This window comes from Muscardinus avellanarius (assembly GCF_963383645.1).
Source record: "Muscardinus avellanarius genome assembly, chromosome: 1".
In the NCBI taxonomy this organism is placed as follows: Eukaryota; Metazoa; Chordata; class Mammalia; order Rodentia; family Gliridae; genus Muscardinus; species Muscardinus avellanarius.
This window is the reverse complement of record NC_137786.1, coordinates 83,064,065-83,085,160: the sequence shown is the minus strand read 5'-3', so window position 1 is coordinate 83,085,160 and position 21,096 is coordinate 83,064,065. Positions and strand designations below refer to the sequence as shown.

General features: G+C 37.7%; 1 protein-coding gene across 1 annotated transcript in view; it reads right to left on the bottom strand.

The window, feature by feature from the left end:
• LNPEP (leucyl and cystinyl aminopeptidase) overlaps nucleotides 1-21,096 on the bottom strand; it is a gene marked incomplete at its 3' end in the record, with an annotated part of 91,010 nt that overhangs the window by 49,976 nt on the left and 19,938 nt on the right. The window contains exon 2 of the mRNA XM_080711933.1: nucleotides 3,044-3,884. Within this exon, the coding sequence (XP_080568059.1) occupies nucleotides 3,044-3,884 (841 nt within the window). The remainder of the gene's footprint in view (nucleotides 1-3,043; nucleotides 3,885-21,096) is intronic.

Sequence of the window (21,096 nt, the reverse complement as noted above, 5' to 3'; positions counted from 1 at the left end):
TGAGGAAAGATTGTAACCCAACACGGTCATCTATACTTATAGAAAGAAGTATAAAAGTAAGTATAGAAAAATAGATATAGACTTAAGTCAACAGTAGTGCTGAAATGATGATAGTAAGGGGAAGCTGCAGGAAGATATAGATCACGAGATCTATAAGGATGCTTCCAGAGTTCAAGAAGACTAGAGGACAAAGAAACAAAACACACTCCTATCCTACATTTGTCCACTAGTTCTTTTTCTTTTTTCTTTGTTTTTGTATGGGGGTTGAGCCTCTCAGCCACACTATAATTTTATTTTGAAATGGACCTAAGTCACTGAGGCTGACCTGGTCCTCCTGCCTCAGCCTTCCAAGTACTGGGATTACAGGTGTGAGCCACCACACCTGGCTTACAAGTTTTTTTAAGTATCAATTTGGTACCTAGATTCAAGCCTATCACCAGCAACTCTTAGGCATAATTGCAAAGTTACTCACTGCCTGCTCCCAGGTCACACAGGTAGTTTCCTTCCCATAAGCAGTGACTTCACAAGGTGTCTGACATTTACATATATTCTAATTTTCTAACCAAAAACAATATAACCCTTAATCAGTTTAAATATTTATTCGAATTATATCTCAGAAGGGGGAAAAGTATAACAAAGAAAAATATAAAAGTGAAAGAAAGACAAAGTAACTTGTCTAGAATTACAGTTTTCAGCTGGGCATGGTAGCACAGGCTTACTACTTGGGAGGCTGAGACAGGAAGATTCCAGGCTCAAAGATAGGCTCAGCAACACAGTGAAACTCTCACCAAGCTAGTGATACCATTTCAAAATAAAAATAAAATAGGGCTGGGATGTAACTCAGAGGTAGAGTTACATCCCAGTTACATCCCACAAAAATAATAATAATTATTATTATTACAGCTTCAGACATCTTAAGAGGCATATTTTTTTTTTTTTTTTTTTTTTTTTGGTGATACTGGGGTTCCTGGAAACTCTTCTACCTCCGGGCTACACTACCAGACACCTATTTTTTTTTTTAATATATTTTTATTTGGAAACAGGGTTTCTTAAGCCAGCGAGGCTGGTTTCGAACCTGCGTGATCCTCCTGTCTCCGCCTCTCAAGTGTGAGGATTACAAGCGTGCACCACCATGCCCGGCTATAATTTTTTTTTAACTTTTATCTTCTACCAAGGTATTATGTGGTGGTCATCATTTTCCTCTAACAGGTAGGTTATTGAATTTATATTCTGTTCATAATAGTAGTTTCTCAGGCCAATTTAATACTTTAAAATACTATTTTAAATTTCCTGAATTTAAGGAACCATGTCCCATTTTTCTAGCATGCTTCACAACTCAACTCAGCCTATGCCAAGGGTCAACAAACAGCTATACCCCCAAATCACCTTTCTCTGCTACATAATATTTGTTTTTCCATCATATAGTAACAGGTCCAAAGATCTGGCAATAATATAATTGGATTACATGGCTAGGGGTGTTTACACAATAAGGTCTTAAAGGTGTGTTTGCACAATAAGTCATTATTTTTATGTATATTCTATTCTTAGGGATGATGAAGATTACAGAAAGGGGACTAAGGTCACAAAGTCCCAAAGTACCATTACAATTTCTGTTCATTATCAGCCATAATGAAATGTAGAGCAGCATGCTGTTTCTTTTGAAAGTATTACATAAAAGGAAAAAATAAAAATTACCTATTTAAAAAGAGATATAAATTTTACTTTGTCTTTTTTCCCATTTAAGAAGGATCAAAAGCTTCTATAAGTTTGATTTAAAATATTCATTTCACCGGGCATGGTGGCGCATGCTGGTAATCCCAGCATTCAGGAGGCTGAGACCCAAGGATTGTGATCGCGGACAGCCTCAGCTACTTAGTGAGGCCCTCTGCAACCCAGTGAGAACTGGTTTCAAAATAAATAATAAAAAATAGGGCAGGGGGTGTAGCTCGGAGGTCGAATGCCCCTGGGTTCCATCCCCACACCCACCAAAAAAAAAAAAAAATTTCATTTCTAACTATTTCTCAAAAGTACATCAACATGTATTAGCCAAATTGTCAATATCAGTAGTTCACACACTGGTTTACAATATGAGAAAATACTCCAACTGCATAAAGCAGATACAAGAAACTTTGGGCACAAAAGGAAATTGACATTATCACTGTTTACATATAACTTACATGCAGTGTGCACTGCATCTTTTTAGAAATCCCAGCTATAAATACTAAGATTAATGTATAAAATGTATCATACAAATGAAGATAGTATACCTTTATGTTTTGTCTACCTCTTCTTCTTTTTTTAGACGAATTTTCTCCTAAACTCTTTTGAAGGTTTCATCAGAAATATAATAGTCAGGATTGAATGATTTTTAAAGTAAATCAGTAAAGATTAAGGATATTAAAATTATACCTGTAAATATGCCGTGCTCAGGCCTTTCTTGTGTTCCTCACTAAGCACCTCCTAAGAGTTCAGCACATTAAGGAAATAGGTCTTAAAGAATAGTCTATATTCCTTTTTACGCTGCTTTCCAGATTTCATAAAGTGACAGAAAATTAGAATCATTTTATAAAATATAAAAAGCTCAAGGTAGCCAGGCGTGGTAGCACATGCTTGTAATCCCCGCACTTGGGAGGCTGAGACAGGAGGATCACACGGGTTCAAAGCCAGCCTCAGCTACTCAGTGAGGCTTTCAGCAACTTAATGAGACCCTGTTTCCAAATGAAATATAAAAAAGGTCTGGGAGGATAGCCCGGAGGTAGAAAGCCTCTGGGTTCCACCCTCAGCACCACCAAAAAAAAAAAAAAAAAAAAAAAAAATAATAATAATAATAATAATATAAAATAAAGCTCAAGGTAACTTAAGGTTTTATGATAGAGAATATAAGTAATATAATCTTTATCCGCTCCCCACACCACCATGATGTGTGCTCTAAGTTTTGGCTAAGAGAAAGTTATTGTCTGTGGTATGGGCAAAGGGATCCATATTGCAAAATCACAACAGAGCATATAGCTTTGGAGAGACTTCTATTGAGAGGGCTACGTACTTTTTCTCATGGTTTTCATCTGTGTATGTGATGCCATAAAAGCCATAGTAGGAACTAGATATATTTGCCGAATATTCAATCTTCAAGGTGTAATTCTGCCCTGCCAGAAGGGCTTCAGGGGCAACAATGGCAATTTGCTCATGATACGGATATTCCAGGATTTCAACTTGTTTTTCTTGGCTTGAAACTGCTGACATAAAAGTTGCTCTTGAAATATTATGACCTGTACTATGAAGAATGATATTCCACGTGGGCTGAAGAGCCTGCACTGAAATTGTCACCGAGCCCCTGAAGGTCATTGAGGTTAGGTTTGGGTGTAGCTTGAGTTCATAGCGCTGTGGCAAGATGGCAGTGGGAAGCCTGACTTGTGCCCAGGGAAACAACCTCCCATTAGTAGCAACTGGCTGAATGAGTCCAATCGACTGGTTTTTTTTATGGCAGCCCTCTTTGGTAAAGGTACATCTAGGCAGTAGGTAAATCACCATGATCACAGAAACTGCGACCACAATGACAAAAGCACAGACCACCAAGGTCCTTGCAGAAGGTACCGCACAAGCCCCATCTGGGTTCTGCCTGTAGCCTGTTGCACTGTTTCGAAGGCCTGAGCTTCTGTTCATGAAGGACATGCCCAGCAGCTTTGCAGATGACTCATAATCCTCTTCGTCCTCATCCATCTCGTGTTCACCAAGACCTCGCACCAGCAGTCGAGAACCCCGGGGCTCATATTCCACCTCATCAGGCTCTAGAGGATGTAAACAAGGCTCTTTGGCTAAATCTACCACATCTGGTTCTTCCTCAAACATGCTGTTTTCAATCATATTCCTGGGGAGCTGAAGTCGATCTAAAAAGTCAAAACATAAGGACAAGGCACAGTTACGAGAAAAAGCTCATAGAATGATGTTTCCTAGAAAGACCAAATTTAATCAAAGGCTTTTTTTTTTCTTTCTTTTTTTTTTTTTTTTGGTGGTACTGGGGTTCATTGGAAGCCCCTCTAACTCCGGGCTACACTCCCAGACCTATTTTATATTTTTTTATTTGGAAACAGGGTCTCTTAAGCCAACGAGGCTGGCTCAGAACCAGCGCGATCCTCCTGTCTCCGCCTCCCAAGCGCAGGGGTTGGGGGGTTTACAAGCGTGGGCCACCACGCCCAGCTCAAAGGCTTTTTTAATCATTATGACTTATTTCCATCTCTAAGCTACTGAATTAAATGTTTATGACATTCTTGAGTCATGCATGAAAAAAAACAAGCATAAATACCACAGTCATGAAATGAAAAAGCTAAATAAATAAGCTAATATAAAAAAGACAGCAGAGATTACAGACTAATTTCCTTAATACATTCCTACCCAACAACCTGGGCCCCTGTCCTGGGATTTAGGGGGCTGCTTGGCTTGCCTCTGGCTGTGTCTTTCCCCACAGAGTGAGGAGTCACAAAGATCAAAGGGACATGACCGCCTACAGTCTCTACCCCTCTTCTAGGTTCTGAGCACTAGGATCCCAGAATTCCTGCCCACAAAGCCTCACACTCACCTCCAGGGTCTTGGTGGGGCTCTTTCCTGAGTCCTGATTTCCCTAGGAGTGCTAGAATCTGGTTTGCCTATTTCTAAGATCAAATTCTGGCAAACCAAAAAAAAAATGAGTTACTGCCCTATTCTACCCCTGGGAGAGAGGTGTTACTGTCTCATAGCAAACTGTAAGCAGCAAACAATGTAGAAAATATCCAGAAGCAAGAATTCTAAAAATGACAAAAATCTCCCCCAAATCATATAAAACTACAATTCCATCTGTTTTCCATCTGTTTTTCACATTTTCATATCATTCAGAAGCACAAAATACTCTCATCTGTAACAACTGCACTACACAATCTGAATTGTATTGATCTTGGGGTAGGGAAGAAGAGCTTTTACAAACTCCAAAGAACCACCCCTCCAGTTTACTAAGAATCGTCAAGAAGGTGGTCTCAAAAAGTAGAGAGTAAATAATCCCACATTGCACATCAATGAATTTTAGGATTAAACCACTCAATGTTTTTTATCTAAAAATCATCAAATTTCATCAAATCAAACCATCCCAGCCCTTCCCTCTTCTACCTCGGGGCTACACTCCCAGACACCTATTTTTTATATTTTTATTTGGAAACAGGGTCTCTTAAGCCAGTGAGGCTGGCTTCGAACCCGCGCGATCCTCCTGTCTCCGTGTCCCAGGTGCCGGGATTACAAGCGTGTGCCACCACGCCTGGTGCTTCATTTCACTTTTCTATGCTACAAAATGTCTGTAACATATTAAAAGTAAAAACAAAACAAGGAGCTGTGACTTCCGGGCAGGTAACTTGAGAAGCAATAGGTTAGACTGTCACTTTAGTTGGCAATGCAGGCCAAGAGAAGTTCTCAGCCGTAGTATAACAGTGGAGGTGACCGTGGGAGTGCGGAAGAATTAATACTTCCTTGGGCTGGTGGGCTAGTGTGTGGGGGAGATAGAGGGATGTGGATGCCAATGCCTATACCATTCTGTCTTGTATAACTGCGAAGAAGGAAATCCAGTCACTGAGACTGAGAACAAGGTTTCTTTCTCTTTGAGGAAAAGGAGTGAGAATGGAATTCTCCGTTGTCATTCGGTCTGTGACATATCTGATATATATTTGTCAAACAGCCAGATAAAAATGTTTGATTAGTGGTGTATTAGGATTCAAGGCCTGATTCTGAATGCAGGTTCAAATCCTGGTTTTTCTGCTGGCTGCTTGATCCCAAACAGGTAACCTCTCATCATCATTTTCTTCACTTATAAATGTGGACAACATTACTCTTTTGTAGGATTGTCCTAAGGATGTTATGTGGGTCTGGAGCTCAAAGTGGGGATTTTCAAATCACCTGAGTATGTATAACTCAACCGTGCAGAGATAGGTGAGCCTGCTGAGAAGAGACAAGGGTCAAGGAGCATATACCTGCAAGAGGGGCAGAGGGAAAGGGCACAAAAGTAGAATAGTAAAACAACAACAACAACAAACAAACAAACACTAGAGGTAGAAATTTCAGAAGAGGAGCATCCCACAAGCCAAAGAAAGCCTTTCATGAAGAGGGAAGTGTCAGCATTCAGTGTCTTAGAAAGGCATGTTTGGCAACCAGGGACCCGGTGATTTTGTGAGGTACTGTCAAGACAGTAATGGGAGTGGAAGCCTGATTCCAGTTTCCAAAGAACAAATGGAAAGTGAGTGAGGGGCAGTGAGAGTTGCAGACTGTTCTTTCAAGGTATATAGTTGTTTATTAAGGAAAAAACATCTGGTCAGGCTAAAGGAAAATATGGTATAGAGAAAAGTTAAATCCTTTGGGGTTTTGTCTATGTGTAAGACAGAAACAAGGCTGACAGGAGAATCCGGGTTTATGGACAGCCTCAGCTACTTAGTGAGGCCCTTTGCAACTCAGTGAGACCCTGTTTCAAAATAAAGAATAAAAAGATATGGCCGGAAGGTGGAGGGCTGAAAGAGTGTAAATGTTAGTGTACCATCTCATTGGGATGGGGAGAGATTACAACCCCAACAGAGGGATTCACCTGGACTGAAGCTTGGCAGTCTCCTCTGAGCCTGGAGGACAGGCAGAGCCATGTCAGCCTGCATTTATGTTCTCTGTGAGAAGCAAGGCCACCTGCCCAGAGCCACTGGGAACTGTGAGGAAGGCAAGGTGGCCTGAGGGGCAGAATAAAGGCTTAAATGTTCAGAAGGCCCAGTGGAATTCATCAGACCACAAGAGAGAGAAAAAGGGAGAGGGAAAAAGTGTGTGTGTGTGTGTGTGTGCGCGCACGCAGGTGCGCGTGTAACCTACAGGAAACACATGGCCATTCCAGGTCACACATGTAAGAGGATGTGGTGAGAAGCCAAGTCAAGCACAAGCGCATAGAGGGTGCTCACAAGTACGTAGTAACTGAGAGGTACAATAAAGAAAACAAGACAAAAAGTGAAGCTGTGGTAAATGACACTGGAAGCCATCTGAATCAAAAGGAGACAGTTTCTACAGACTACAGTCCCCTTAAACAGCTGTCACATTTTCCGAAAAAATTAAACAGGATGATTTTTTTTTTTTTTTTTTTTTTTTTTGGTGGTACTGGGGTTCCTGGAAGCCCTTCTACCTTTGGGCTACACTCCCAGACCTATTTTTACATTTTTATTTGGAAACAGGGTCTCCTAAGCCAGCGCACGCGGCTGGCTTCGAACCTGCGCGATCCTCCTGTCTCTGCCTCCCAAGCGCGGGGATTACAAGCGTGCGCCACCATGCCTGGCAAAAATAGGATGAATTTTTAAGTTAACAAGCCAAACAACTTTAGAAACACTAGGCCAGCGGGGCGTGGTGGCGCACGCTTGTAATCCCTGCACTTGGGAGGCTGAGACAGGAGGATCACACAGCTTCGAAGCCAGTCTCAGCTACTTAGTGAGATTCTCACAGCAACTTAGTGAGACCCTGTTTCCAAATAAAATATAAAATAGGTCTGGGAGTATAGCCCAAAGGTAGAAAGCCTCTGGGTTCCACCTCTAGTACCACCAAAATAAATAAATAAATAAATAAATAAATAAATAAATAAATAAATACACTAGGCCTGATCTAAGTAAGTGTTCTTGGGCAGATACAGGCTTGCTATATTCAAATGAGGCTCTAACAACACAGCATTACTCTTCTTCTGAGGCCCCTATGACATACGTATATAAAACTAAAAGCTCCAAATGCAAGGCTGCATTTATACCTTCCAGATCATTTCAAATGGAAACTTCATTAAATTTACAAAGTGATGGCTAGCTATCAAATAAAGTAGCTATTTCCCTAATGAGAATCCTACCCCATCAAATATATATTTTTATTATAAAAACGTTTAGGCTTAAGAAATAAATGAAAGACCATAATTTAGAACAATAACAAAAGTGCCTTTGTTAGTATCATCACACAAAACATCCAACTTCCCAAACCCACACTGGAAGAAAACCTTTTCCCATTAGTTATTGTGCACATGTTAAGTATGTCATTATCTCCACAGAATCTGAAGAGCAGTCACTGACAGATGTGCATAAGTAGTCCTTTCCCCAGCACACCTTGTTTGTTTATAGCTCAATGTACAAACACTGCCATAAGACACAAACACAGAGAGTCCTGTGTACATTACTACTTACCCTCATACACAGAGCTATCCCAGGGGTGTTCTACCTCTGATCTAGACCCCCAGCCCTATTTTTTGTTTTGAAACAAGGTCTTGCTAAGTTGCTGAGGCTGGCCTCAAACCTGTAATCTTCTTGCCTCAGCCTCCTAAGTACTGGGATTGCAGGTATATGCCCACATCCAGTGTCCACCTCTAATTTTCTAAATGAGATGGACAAGATTATAACCCTGGGCCCAAGATACAAGTAAGGTCTTTCTTCCAGCTGCCCTGCTTCTAACCCAATTTCTCTCCTTTGTTAAAATAAATGTGACTGGGAGTGAGAGGCAGGAAGACCACAGAGAAATGATTCATTCCATGAGTACCATAGGCACACTTTATTTTATTCTAACCCTAAGAGATCAACGTTTATTTTTCCAAGCACTGGTACACACCCATAGTCCCAGCTACTCAGAGGCTGAATGAGGACCATTTCAACCTACAAATTCGAAGGCAGCCTGGACAGCAGAGCAAAATTCCATCTTAAAAAAAGAAAAAGGAAAAAAAGATGTACCTTTCCCTTTTAAGCTACTACTAAAGTTCACATCAGAACACTAAAATTTCTGTGGAAGGCTTCCACTTCCAATATGACAAGAATATTTGACACCAGACTATTTCTTCTCTCACAAACAACTATTAAACTGGACAAAATAGCAGGGTATGGTAGTGTACACCTATAATCCCAATACTTGGGAGGCTGAGGCAGGAGAATCATAGATTTGAGGATACTCTAGGTAATTTAGTGAGACCCTCCGGAACTTAGCAAGACCCTGTTTCAAAATAAAAAATAATAAATAGGGCTGGGAGTATAGGTAAGAGGTAGAATGCCTATAGGTTCAATCTCTAGTACTCCTCCAATAAAATAAAATAAAAAATGTAAAAAATGGTACGACGAAACAAAATGTGACCTCTGAAAGAAGGGAAAGGTGAGCCTACAGCACTCTGACTCTCTGCTGTGAGTCAATCTCCCATCTATAGTAGACCAAGCAGAGCAGAGGTCAGGGCAACCAAGAGAAGAGAGCTGCACACAGTGACCAGGGAGGTCTGTATGGGTTTCTTCTCCACCAAATGCAGGACTTAACTACACAAAGCATACAAGCGAGTGGCTGCTATAAGGTTAAGATGGAACAGATATACTAGAAATGATCACAGCAGTGTAGAGAAATACTGGGAGTCCAATCCAGCAAGAGTAAAGAGAACTCAGTAACACCTGGGGCATCACCTTGAAACACTAGAAAGGCCTCAGTCTAGGGGCATTAGTCACACCCTAGAATAAAGCCTAATATACAACCATTTTTACAATCCTAATACCACACCCTAATGAAATTCACAGCAGAAAAGAAATCTGAGGGTGATTCCTTAAGCTAGAGAGCCCTGAGAATTACTAGGGCTAGGGCTTTCTCCAGAACTGATCTAACTAAGCTTGCACAGGTGATTAGATAATAATTAAGCTACCTACAAAAACAGAAACTAACACTATGGAGAAATCAAGCAAAGAACAACATCTCCACATTATGCCATCTGTACCATACACTATATCATTGAAAATTATTAGGCATTCTAAGAAACAAGAAAATGTGACCCAAAAGAAAAAGTGTCACTAAAAATTAACTTTAAGGTGGCTCAGATACTGCATTAGAAAAATCTTTAGAGCAATTAACCCATATATGGCCTAAATATTTTGTTTTAGAGAAATATTTTGTTTTTTTAAAGAGGAGTATATATAAGCAGATAAGACTCTCAGAAGGGAAATAAAGACTATAAAAAACAAAAATGAAAATAATAACTAAAGTGAAAAAAATCACTGAGTATACCAGGCTGGAGAAAGCAGAAAAAGAGACTATGAATTTGACAGATCACTGGAAATGATCAAATTAAGAAACAAAAAGACAAAAGATTAATAAAAGACTAGGAGACATAGTGACAATATCTGAATAAAACTTAAAGTTTTTTAATTTAATGAAAAATACCATTTACCTGATCCGAAATATTCTTTTAAACTCCAAAAAAATAAATACAAAGAAAATTATATCTAGGCACATTATGGTCAAACTGTTTAAAACTGAAGTCAAAGAGAAAGTCTTTGAAGGTGCTGGGAAAGAGTATGTTGCATAGAAGGAAAAAAAAAACAAAGAACACTAACTGCTCATCACAGTGGAGAGAAAGCATAACAGAACAACATTTTTAAGGGGTGCAAGAAAAAATACTGTCAATTCAGCATTCCATAGACAGGGAAAATATCCTTCAGAAACAAAGGGAAAATAAAGAGTCTCAGAAAAAGTAAAGCTGACAATTCTTCTGAGGCAGTTCTACACTATAGAAATTATACAGAAGATTTCAGGATGAACAGAAATCATAATAAACAGAAACCCAGATCATCAGGAAGGAAAGAATACCAGAAAAGATACATAAATATAAAAAACAAAGTATTTTCTTAAACATCTTATAATTTTCTTACAAGACTATCTTTTAAAACAATATGCATGAAGCCAAAAATAGTATTGTGAACATTTTATAATACATATGAAAATAAAAGACATGAAAACAAGAATACAAAGAAGGGAAACCATGATTAAGGTGAATTATATAAATTAAACTGTATTTATGAATTGAGAAGAGGAAATGAGACATGTCAAGAAGTGGTAGAAAGGAAAAGAGAAGGACTGGTGTAAAGTGTGACATTGTACAATTTCAACTACACATAGACTTCAATAAGTTAAGCATACATATTACTAGCCCTACAGCAAACACTGGAAAAGCAATTTTTAAAATGGACTATTAATAATTCAATAGATAGGATAAACAAAATACTAAAAAGTACTCAATTGAATCAAAAGGAAGCCATGTAGGAGAAAAAAACAAAAGGGGCAAATGAAAACAATGGCAAAATGGTAGACTTGAATCCAGCCATATAAATAAATAAATATCTATTTACATAAATTGTAAATAGATTAAGCATTCCACCTCAGTGGCAGAGGTTGTCACACTGGAGGGGAAAAATAAGAATCAGCTACCTATAGTCCATAAGCGATGCATTTTAAGTTTATAAAGACACAAATAGGTTAACAAAGAAGTTTTATGATGATAATAGCAATCTAAAATGTGTACCTGCCTAATGATAAAGTTTCAAAATTCATAAAAAAAGGAAAATAAAATCCAAGAGAGTAAAAGAACCATCCACAACCACAGCTAGAGAACTTATCACCTGTCTCAAGTAGATTGGTGATACGGGGAGAAACAAATATCGTAGAAGACATAATATAATACTATTAACTTGATCTAATTGCCAACTACAAAACTTTAAAGTAAGCAACTACAAAATACATATGGAACATTCATCAAGATGAAAAAAATTATATAAATCTCAATAAACTTCAAAGGACCAAATTATTATTATAATATTATCATCATTATTATTAGTGGTGGGGCTTCATGCCTGCTAAGCCTGTGCTCTTACTAACACTGAGGTACGCCCCTAACTCTTAAAATAGACTTCTGGAGACTTTGTTCTCCAACCAAAATGGAAACAGAAAGAAGAAGAAAAAAAAAAAAGCAAATTAGGTAAATAAGCTCTAGATATTTGGGGAAAAGGAGAAACTTATAAATTGTCCATGGATCAAAGAAACCATAAGAAATTTAGAAAATATTTAATAAATTATGACATATCAGAAACTGAGAGATATTTTACTATTGTAAGTGCCTATATAGGGAAAAAAAAGAAGTTTAAAATTAAAAGATATATTGTCGGGCATGGTGGCGCATGCTTGTAATCCCAGCACTTGGGAGGCTGAGACAGGAGGATCGCACAGCTTCGAAGCCAGCCTCAGCTACTTAGTGAGGTTCTCAGCAACTTAGTGAGATTCTGTTTCCAAAAAAATATTTAAAAAATAGGTCTGGGAGTATAGACTGGAGGTAGAAAGCCTCTGGGTTTCACCCCCAGTACTACCAAAAAAAAATTATTTTTAACACTAAAAAGTTAGAAAATGGCAAATTACTCCTAAGTAGAAAATATAAGAAAGTACAGAGCAGAAATCGATAAAATAGAAAACAAGTAACAGAAAATTAGAGCAAAAATCACTGCTCTAAGTCAAGAAAGCAGGACTTTACCTCTAAATCATATTCTCTAAGAAACTGTCCTAAAAATCCACATATATCAAGTCCTGGTGAATCTCCAAGACCAATTTTTCATTTCTTCTCTGAAGCTGAGTTAGGTTAATAAAGGAATAAATCTGAACTGGGTCACAGGCTAGAGCCAGAGATCCTTCACAAGCATGTCTTACATCTGTCCCTCTTTCAAAAATATCTAGTAAAAACAATTAAAAAAATTACTTAGCCAGTGATAATGCTATGTATATCCAAATTAGGAAGATACATATTACCCCCCTCCAATATTTGGAGTTTTGTACTTTTTTCTCTTAAAAAGGGAAACCTCTTTTAGGTATCTATCTAAAATTTTAACTGTGTGCTTCTAAATAGGAAAAAAAGGGAGCCTAATTTTTAAGCATCTGTTTAAAGTTTTAATTACAACTCTGATGCTAATTTTACAGAAATACAACCATCCTACAATAGCTTAGGTCAGAGATACGTGAAATGAACTCTACAGCTAGAACTTTGTTCTGAATTTCAGAGACCCGATGGTCAAACCTTTATATAAACTTGGCTCTCAGCCATGCTGCCATCAATCTATAAAGCTCACAAAACCTCGCATGGCACCTGCTCTGTTTCTGACCAGTAGGTGAGACCAAACACGTAAGGCTGCAGATGTCTCAGCTTCTCATCAGCATGCACGGCTCCTGTAGCCACTTCAGTTTTACACCCTTTTCCCAGCCTCTTCACTCTTCTCAGCCCAAAGGCCTCTTTTTTTCTCCTTTAATTGATTACATTGGTCTAACGTGATTTTCAAATCCCTAGTTGCTTTCAGTTTTTTAAAAATTACTCCAAATATTATAGGAACAAATATCATACTGGCCATTTCTCCTCTTCTCTCTAAAACAGTATACCATGAAAATAAGATGCATAACTGCTTTTTGAGGAAAAATAAATTAGATGTCTACTAAAAAAACTGTTTAAGTAGCCCCTAAAAAAATAAACAAGTGAGACTTCCACAGGTATCACTACAATCTACTGTTTTCCACATGGTAGCTTCTTGGACAATCAAAGAAAAACCACTAGATTAACAGTAAACTTTATATTATCTAGTCATTATTCTAAAGTAATCCTGCCAACTTGGAAAATTATCAAGTACAGGCTTGCTTCTTGCTAACCACTGCAATAAGAGTTTTGTTTATAATTAGACTGTGGTGTTAATTACACTGGCCACCCTGCCAACTTCTACAGAGGTTACAGGGAGAGATCAAAACAGTCATTCCAGAATTATGAGTCACCTCACTTTCTGGACATTATACACCACTAGCAGCCCCTCAAACCCTGAAAATAGAAACTGGACAGACTATTTGCCTATACAGCCATTTACATATAGGAAAAAATACTGAGTTTCAAATCTTATATGTAAAATAGAAACTGGACAGACTATTTGCCTATACAGCCATTTACATATAGGAAAAAATACTGAGTTTCAAATCTTATATGTACCATACTTACTTTTCTAGAATAATAAAATGGGTGCATTTTAATTCTGATAACTATTTGCTTATTAAAGAATTACAGTTTGAAGAAGGTTTAAAAAAAATCTCAAAGCCTAGCTTACTCCAAAGAGAAGAGGATTTCTACAAATGTAAACTGCAATTACAAATTTTGCTTTCCCCATGGACAATTCCTCCTCTGGGGGAAGCTTTTATCTCACTAGCCTTGGTATTCCTGGTGGCTAGCAGAGAAGAAGCCTGCAATCAATGTTGAAATAAAAGCACCAATATCCAACATATAAAAACAAAATATTACTTAATGACACCACATCTGTGAAAAGAGTGAACCAAAGTTTACTCATGTTTGAAATAAGAATTCATACAGCAGCTACAAGACTAACAAGTTTCTTCTGAGTCTTACATCAGCAAGGCCTAGAAACACTTCAAGGTTATGGACTCAGAGGCACTGCATTTCATTTCTATTGGACATTAGTTCTTGAGACCACTCAGTACATCTCCTCTAAGCTAGTCTATAATTTATGTCAATTATGGCTTATGAGATACTAAATAGAGAGAAACCTAGGGATTCTGATGATGGCTTCAACATCTAGTATATGTTGCGACCTCAAGTTTTTTTCTGAAGTAAAACAGGGAAACTACCTTGTCTAGATTATTACAGGCATCAAATAAGGTAAGTGGGTCGCAAGGCTTTGCCAACTATGAAGTACTACATTAGTACTGAGTTTATTGCTATCATTAAATAATTAGAGTAGAAGCTGCAAAATCACAAGCAAATGTTCACATCTTTTACTTTTCAGCCAAGCATTAGTACGTCTCTTCAAGAGCTGGTAACATATTTTCCCTTTTCCTATCTTTACTATAAAAGATGATATTTAAATATCATTTGAAGCACATACTGGTAGATAAATTTATAAAAAATGAAGAATCCAGAAATTTTATTTTTGCATTGGTCTCATAAATACCAAAGAGATAGACTATGGTCCCTTGATGTGGGGTAGCCACAGCAGCAGGACTTCCATCACTGTGGAGCCCTAGATATTACCTGCTTCACAGAGATTTTAATATACAGGTTGTATTTTTTAAGTTGTCTGACTTCCAAGGCATTTGTCAAATGGCTGCCTTGATATAAAGATGCTATATATCCCAAAGAATTAAATTTATCTAAAGTCATATTCAAGCTGGGCATGGCGGTGCATGCTTGTAATCCCAGCATTTGGGAGGCTGAGAAAGGAGGATGCTGTTGGCAGACAGCATTAGCTACTTAGTGAGCCCCTTTGCAACTCAGTGAGACTCTGTTTCAAAGTAAAGAATAAAAAAACAGAGCTGAGGGTGTAGCTCAGAGGTAGTATGCCCATGGGTTCCATCCACAGAACTGAGAAAGAAAAATAAAAAGGAAAAAAGAAAGAAAGAAAGAAAGAAAGAGAGAGAGAGAGAGAGAGAGAGAGAGAGAGGATTGATTGGCCTCAATTGCATTTATTTGTTTTTATTATGCATGCATTTATTGATTTATTGATTTTACTTTGCAGTACTGGGGATGGAATCCAGAAGCATTCCACCTCTAAGTGACACCCCCAGCCCTATTTTTTATTCTTTATTTTGAAAGGGTCTCACTGTGTTGCCATAAGTAGCTGAGGCTGGTGGTGAACCTCCTGTCTCAGCCTCCCAAGTACTGAGATTACAAGCATGCACCACTATGTCCTGCTCTCATTCTTTATTTTGAAACAAGGTTACACTAAATATCAGAAGGCCTCACTAAGTAGCTGAGGCTGGCCAAGAGCCTGTGAGCCTCCTATCCCAGCCTCCCAAGTACTGAGATTATAAACATGGGCCACCATACCAGGCTTCAATTGCATTTATACAATGAAACTCAGACATCTGAAAAGTTAAAATTGGTAAGAAAAAAATTAAAATTTATATAATACTTGACTTTTCAGATTGAAATAATCCAAAGGGCAACATTACATAGATAGTAATAGTTCACAAACTAAAACACTGACTCAATAAACTTTCCATCATTTTCTAATTCTAGACTGCATTAGCATTTACTTGAGCCTATACTCAGCTGCTATTTTTTGTGCAGTTTTAAATTTCTATGGGCAAAAATCAACATTTCAGTGCTAGGGAGAAGCAAAGAATATGAAATACTAGCTGGTTTAATTTTGCAGTTTAAAGTACCTTGTCTTAAGCAACTATGAAAGGGAACATTTGAGATAAAAAGGGGAAATTCTACTAAAGATTGCCAATTACCAAGGAGAGTATCAAACAGAAACAAAACTGTAGCACATAAAGAATCCTGCTGTTGAAATGCTTCAAAGATACAGAATTTAATGTAGAAGACGAAGAAGGGAGCAAATAAACACCTGCAGTATATGAACTTTAACTAGAAAACAAAAGTAAAAAAATGAAGAAGTCACTGTCCTTCAGAAAAGGAAACTACTTTAACAAACAAGGTAGAAGTTCTTCTAACCCTTAATCACTTCACAAACCTCCAAATCAATGAATGTCCTTCACCCCTGTAAGACACTTTCTGATACCTGAGTTATACATCTGAAAGTCCCTACAAAGGTGAATTCCCAAAGCAATATTGCTGCCAAATTAGGTATAAGAAAAACATAGAGATATAAAGGAAGGATGGAGGAGAACGTCTATGATTTCTTTGCCCATTCTTCAAAAATTTTAATCTACTAAAACCAAAAAAAATTACAGATATATCATGGGCAGCATATACCATATTCTAGAAGAAAGTTGAACTCTGGTCAGTAGACACACAGGCAAAATCAAAGCTTTGGTCAACCAGAAAGTATTAGCAGTGCCATTTGCACATGAAATGCTAAAGGATACATTTTTCTTCATGGTTTTCATTTTTAACTAGCTTTCAGGAATTTCTCTTTAACACAATCTCAAATATAACTTAGCTCTGCAGTTATGTTCACTGATGAGTTAAAACCAAAGAATTCTCAAAACCCTGTCTCATGAATACATATGAAAGTCTAAAATATGTTCCTTGACCAACTAAATCCACGAGAGAAACAAATCCTAAGAGTAACTGCATAGATATATGTATGAGCATGCTGACTGCAGTACTGTTTAACACAGCAAAAAGTGAGAAACAACTTGGAACCACAATGGCAGGAGATCACATGGCCAGACAAGGGTCCTATCACCTCCCACTTCACCACGCTGGGCCCAACTTTCTAACATGTGAACTCTTGGAGCACAAACCACATTCAAACCACAGCACAATTTAATTCTTTTTTTTTTTTTAATTTCTTACAGTCCAAGGGGAGTATGAGGCACTCTCCCACTAGGCTACATCCCTCTCTCTCATCCCCCCCCCCCACTATGTGGTACTGGGGGTGGAACCCAGTGGCTTTTCTACCTCTGAGCTACACTCCCAGACCTATTTTATACTTTATTTGGAAACAGGGGCTCACTAAGTTGCTGAGAGCCTAAGGAGCTGAAGCTGGCTTCAAACATGTGCGATCCTCCTGTCTCAGGCTCCCAAGTACACATGCCACTACACCTGGCATATATTTTATTTTTGACAAGGTTTTGCTAAGTTGCTGAGGCTGGCCTCAAACTTTTGATCCTCCTGCCTCAGTCTCCTCAGTAGCTGGGATTACAGGTGTGGCACCCAGCAATCTCAAGTTTTATCAACAGGGATAAGTATGTCCCTACCAAATAAAATATTATACAGTCATAAAAGTTGTTTCTACTTTAAGTACAGAAAAGTATCTAAATGTAAAGGGAGAAAAGCTGATCAGAATTTTAAACAAATAAGTATTCAACCAGTGAAATACAAATTTAAAAATGTTAACACTAAGAGGTAGAGTTACATGTATATTGGGTATTTTTATTATCTATGATATATATATATATATATATATATATATATATATATATATCTTGAAATGAACCTCTTTCCATGCATAAATAAGTTATAATTTAATCTGCAAAAATCTGAAGTTAATAAATTAATGAAAAATTAATGTATTATGGGCCTGGACAGTGAAATCAGGAAACCTGGGTACTAGGATAGAATTTGCTATTATTTCCCCATGGGACTGCCTATATATGAATTGGAGTCACCATCTTCACTCACTGGATCTGTACTGGTCATGTAACTTGCTTTAATCAACAGATGTAGAAAGGACACTGCAGAATTCCCAATCCTAGGCCTCACGGCCTTTACTACTCCTTGTCTTGACAGTAGCCTCCTTGTACATGCAGAACCACATGGAAAGATAAGTCCAGCCAACAGCCAGCACCAACTACCAGCCATCCAGCTCCAAGTGTAGCTGCCAGCCAGTGGCTACTCTAAGAGTGAGCCCAAGTAGGTTCAGTGGAAGAAACTCTCAAATGAGCCCAATCTAAACCATTATCCTAAGAATTGTAAGCGAATAGAATGGTTGTTATTTTAAGCCAATAAGTTCTGTGATGTGCCATGCAGCACCAGATGATTTCTGTATTCCTTACCCATACAGTATTGCTAGTGATATTTAGTGAACTTTCACCTCAATATACATCGATATTGAGGTGTTAGATAGTATACTGGAACCTCATGTGTTCTACCACTGAGCTCCACCTCCAGCCCTGAACTATCCTTATAGTCCAATTTATCCCTAAGACAAAATTGATATTATGCTATGTGTACTAGTTCTACAGTTCAGTGTTATCTTTGAAATGGGAACATATGCAGGGCCTCACAGTTACTTCTGTCTTCAACTCAGAAACATAAGAGAACAGAACGCTTGCTACTAAAACACTTTGCATTCCTTATACAAAAACTTCTCTGTGCAGCTGTAGACTTTTTTCCTAAGCCCAAAGGCTTTGATATATGTGACTTAATAAGTTTCTGAGTCTCTCATTAATATACTCTCATCAATAGATGCCTGGGATCCTAGCATGGGACAGGTTAGATACTGAAAAAAGTAAAACCGAGACCATTAACACCACCACCACCTAATACCAGCACGAATAATGAGGACAACACACAGCGAGGGCTGAGAGAGCTGAGAGCCTTAACATATATCAACACTGGGCCCAACAACAAGAGCACTGGAGTCTTTAAAACAACCCTGAAACCAGAGGCTTTGCCACTTCCTGTCCAACCCTGAGCACATTTCTTTTTTTCTTTTTTATAGTGATGGGGATCAAACCTAGGGCTTTGTGTTCCTGCATGCTAGGCAAGCACTCTACCACTAAGCAACACCCCCAGTATACTGAGCAAGTTATTGCATCTTTCTAAGTATAGTTTCCTAATTTGCGGACTGGAAATAACAACAATACCTATCTCATTGAGTTATTACAATTAAAGCACTTAGATCACAGTCTAGTACACAATAAGTCCTCAATAATTATTAGCTTATTCTGTATTATTATATGTCATTTCATTTAATTCTTACATTTTACAGATGGAGAAGTGAGACCTGGAGAGGTTAAAGAACTTATTATCAAGTAACACAGCCAAGTTCAAAATCCACATATTTTTAATGCCTCAGACCATGTGACATAGCTTTGGGATTTAAAATGGCCCAGGAGTGTCAAATGATGTCCCTAGTGTCAGAGAAATATTTAATATTTACACAGTTTCAGCCCCAGAGTGGGCTCTGCTAAAGAGCTAGAGGCTTAAGATAATTCTACCCATATTAGAGATAAACACAAAGCACAGGACCACAACGTGCCAGACACTGACACTTTGGTTTCAACAACTCGGTTAGCCAGGCACTTAGTAGGAAAGAAAAAAATATGTTGATTGAGGTCCAGTAAATTTACTATCTTAACTCTCCATCATTAGCAGTAAGTTAGAATTGCCCCTTCACTCATTAAGATATGAAATTATCCAAAGGCAACAGTGTCCACTGTACTGAAACCTTATTATTTTGCTGTTAGAAAATTTAAATTTTTAAAGAAAAGTTATTACTATAGAAAACTAAAACTTTTTTTAGGGAAACCCTATTATATCTTATATATAAAACAATTGCCATTTATTCAAAGACATCTAGCTGGTTAGTAAAAATAAAATGAATCAAACAGATTTCCTTTTTGAATTTTTAAATTTTAACTTCTTCACAGGAGATGGAAGTGAAACAATTAGACAAGTTAACAGAACTGTTCTTCTAAGTTTAGTTCTACCTAAATTGAGCTTGGTGATTCTGAAAACAATCACTTTCCCAGACTCACAGGAAACGGTTAAGCAACCTCAAAGAAGCCATTTGTTTTTGCACAGCAAACATTTTAAGTGAATTATTTTCAAATAATAGGGTTATCTTAAAACTATACAAGCACTCACCAAATGAAGAAAGTCTACATGACACCATGAGCTATTGCTGCAGAGTAGTATTATTTTCTCTTTAAAAAGAGCAATTGAAACTCATTTTTAAATGAATTTTTACATTTCATAAAAAATTAATTTCCAAGACTTTAAAATACCAAATCAGAAAAACAAAAATCACTGCAGAGAACAGACAAACTGATGGTTCCCTACTGAGCTCAGACGAAAGACTGGACATGATCATGGAAAAAAATGTACGTTTACAGAAATTTCTCATGTTCTACTATAGTTGATTCATTTTTAGAAAAATATGCTGTTTCTACTTTCCTGTAGTATTGATTCCTGGTACAGTAAAATGAGATACTTGGAATGAGAGACTATAATTTGTAATATAAAATTTTCTGCCTAAGTAATATAACTCTACTTACTAATATTTTTTTCAGCACTGGAGACTGAATGCAGGAATGCTCCCCACAGAGCTCTATCTTGAAACAGAGTCTCACTAAGTTGCAGAGGCTGGCCTAAGACTTGAGATCCTGTCTCAGCCTCTCAGTTGCTGTGACTAAGGCCTGGACCACAGCACCCAGCTTTACTTATTAATTTTTAACTAGTTTTTTATTGCAACTATTTACGACATGTTTTATTATCTTCCTGTTTCTTACAAACATGAGCCTGAAAATACAGTTATCTCGGGAGTGAGGGGGGGGGGGATCAATGACTATACTGTCACTTGCTAAGACACAGAGACCAATGTCCTGGGAAAAGGACATTTACATAGGTAATGAGGATCCACAACCCACACCCTAGAACTTGGCTAATCTGCCTAAAATGCATGTTTTTTCCCTCTAAGTTTTAGTTTATTCAATTCATTGAATCAGACTTCATTTCAGTTGTTTATTTTTCAAGGGATCTGTAAGTTCAACTGAAGCCCAATTTTGATTATGATTTACACTATCAGACAGTAAACATTTTTTACTTAAAAACTATTTACTTGTTAAAGCCAA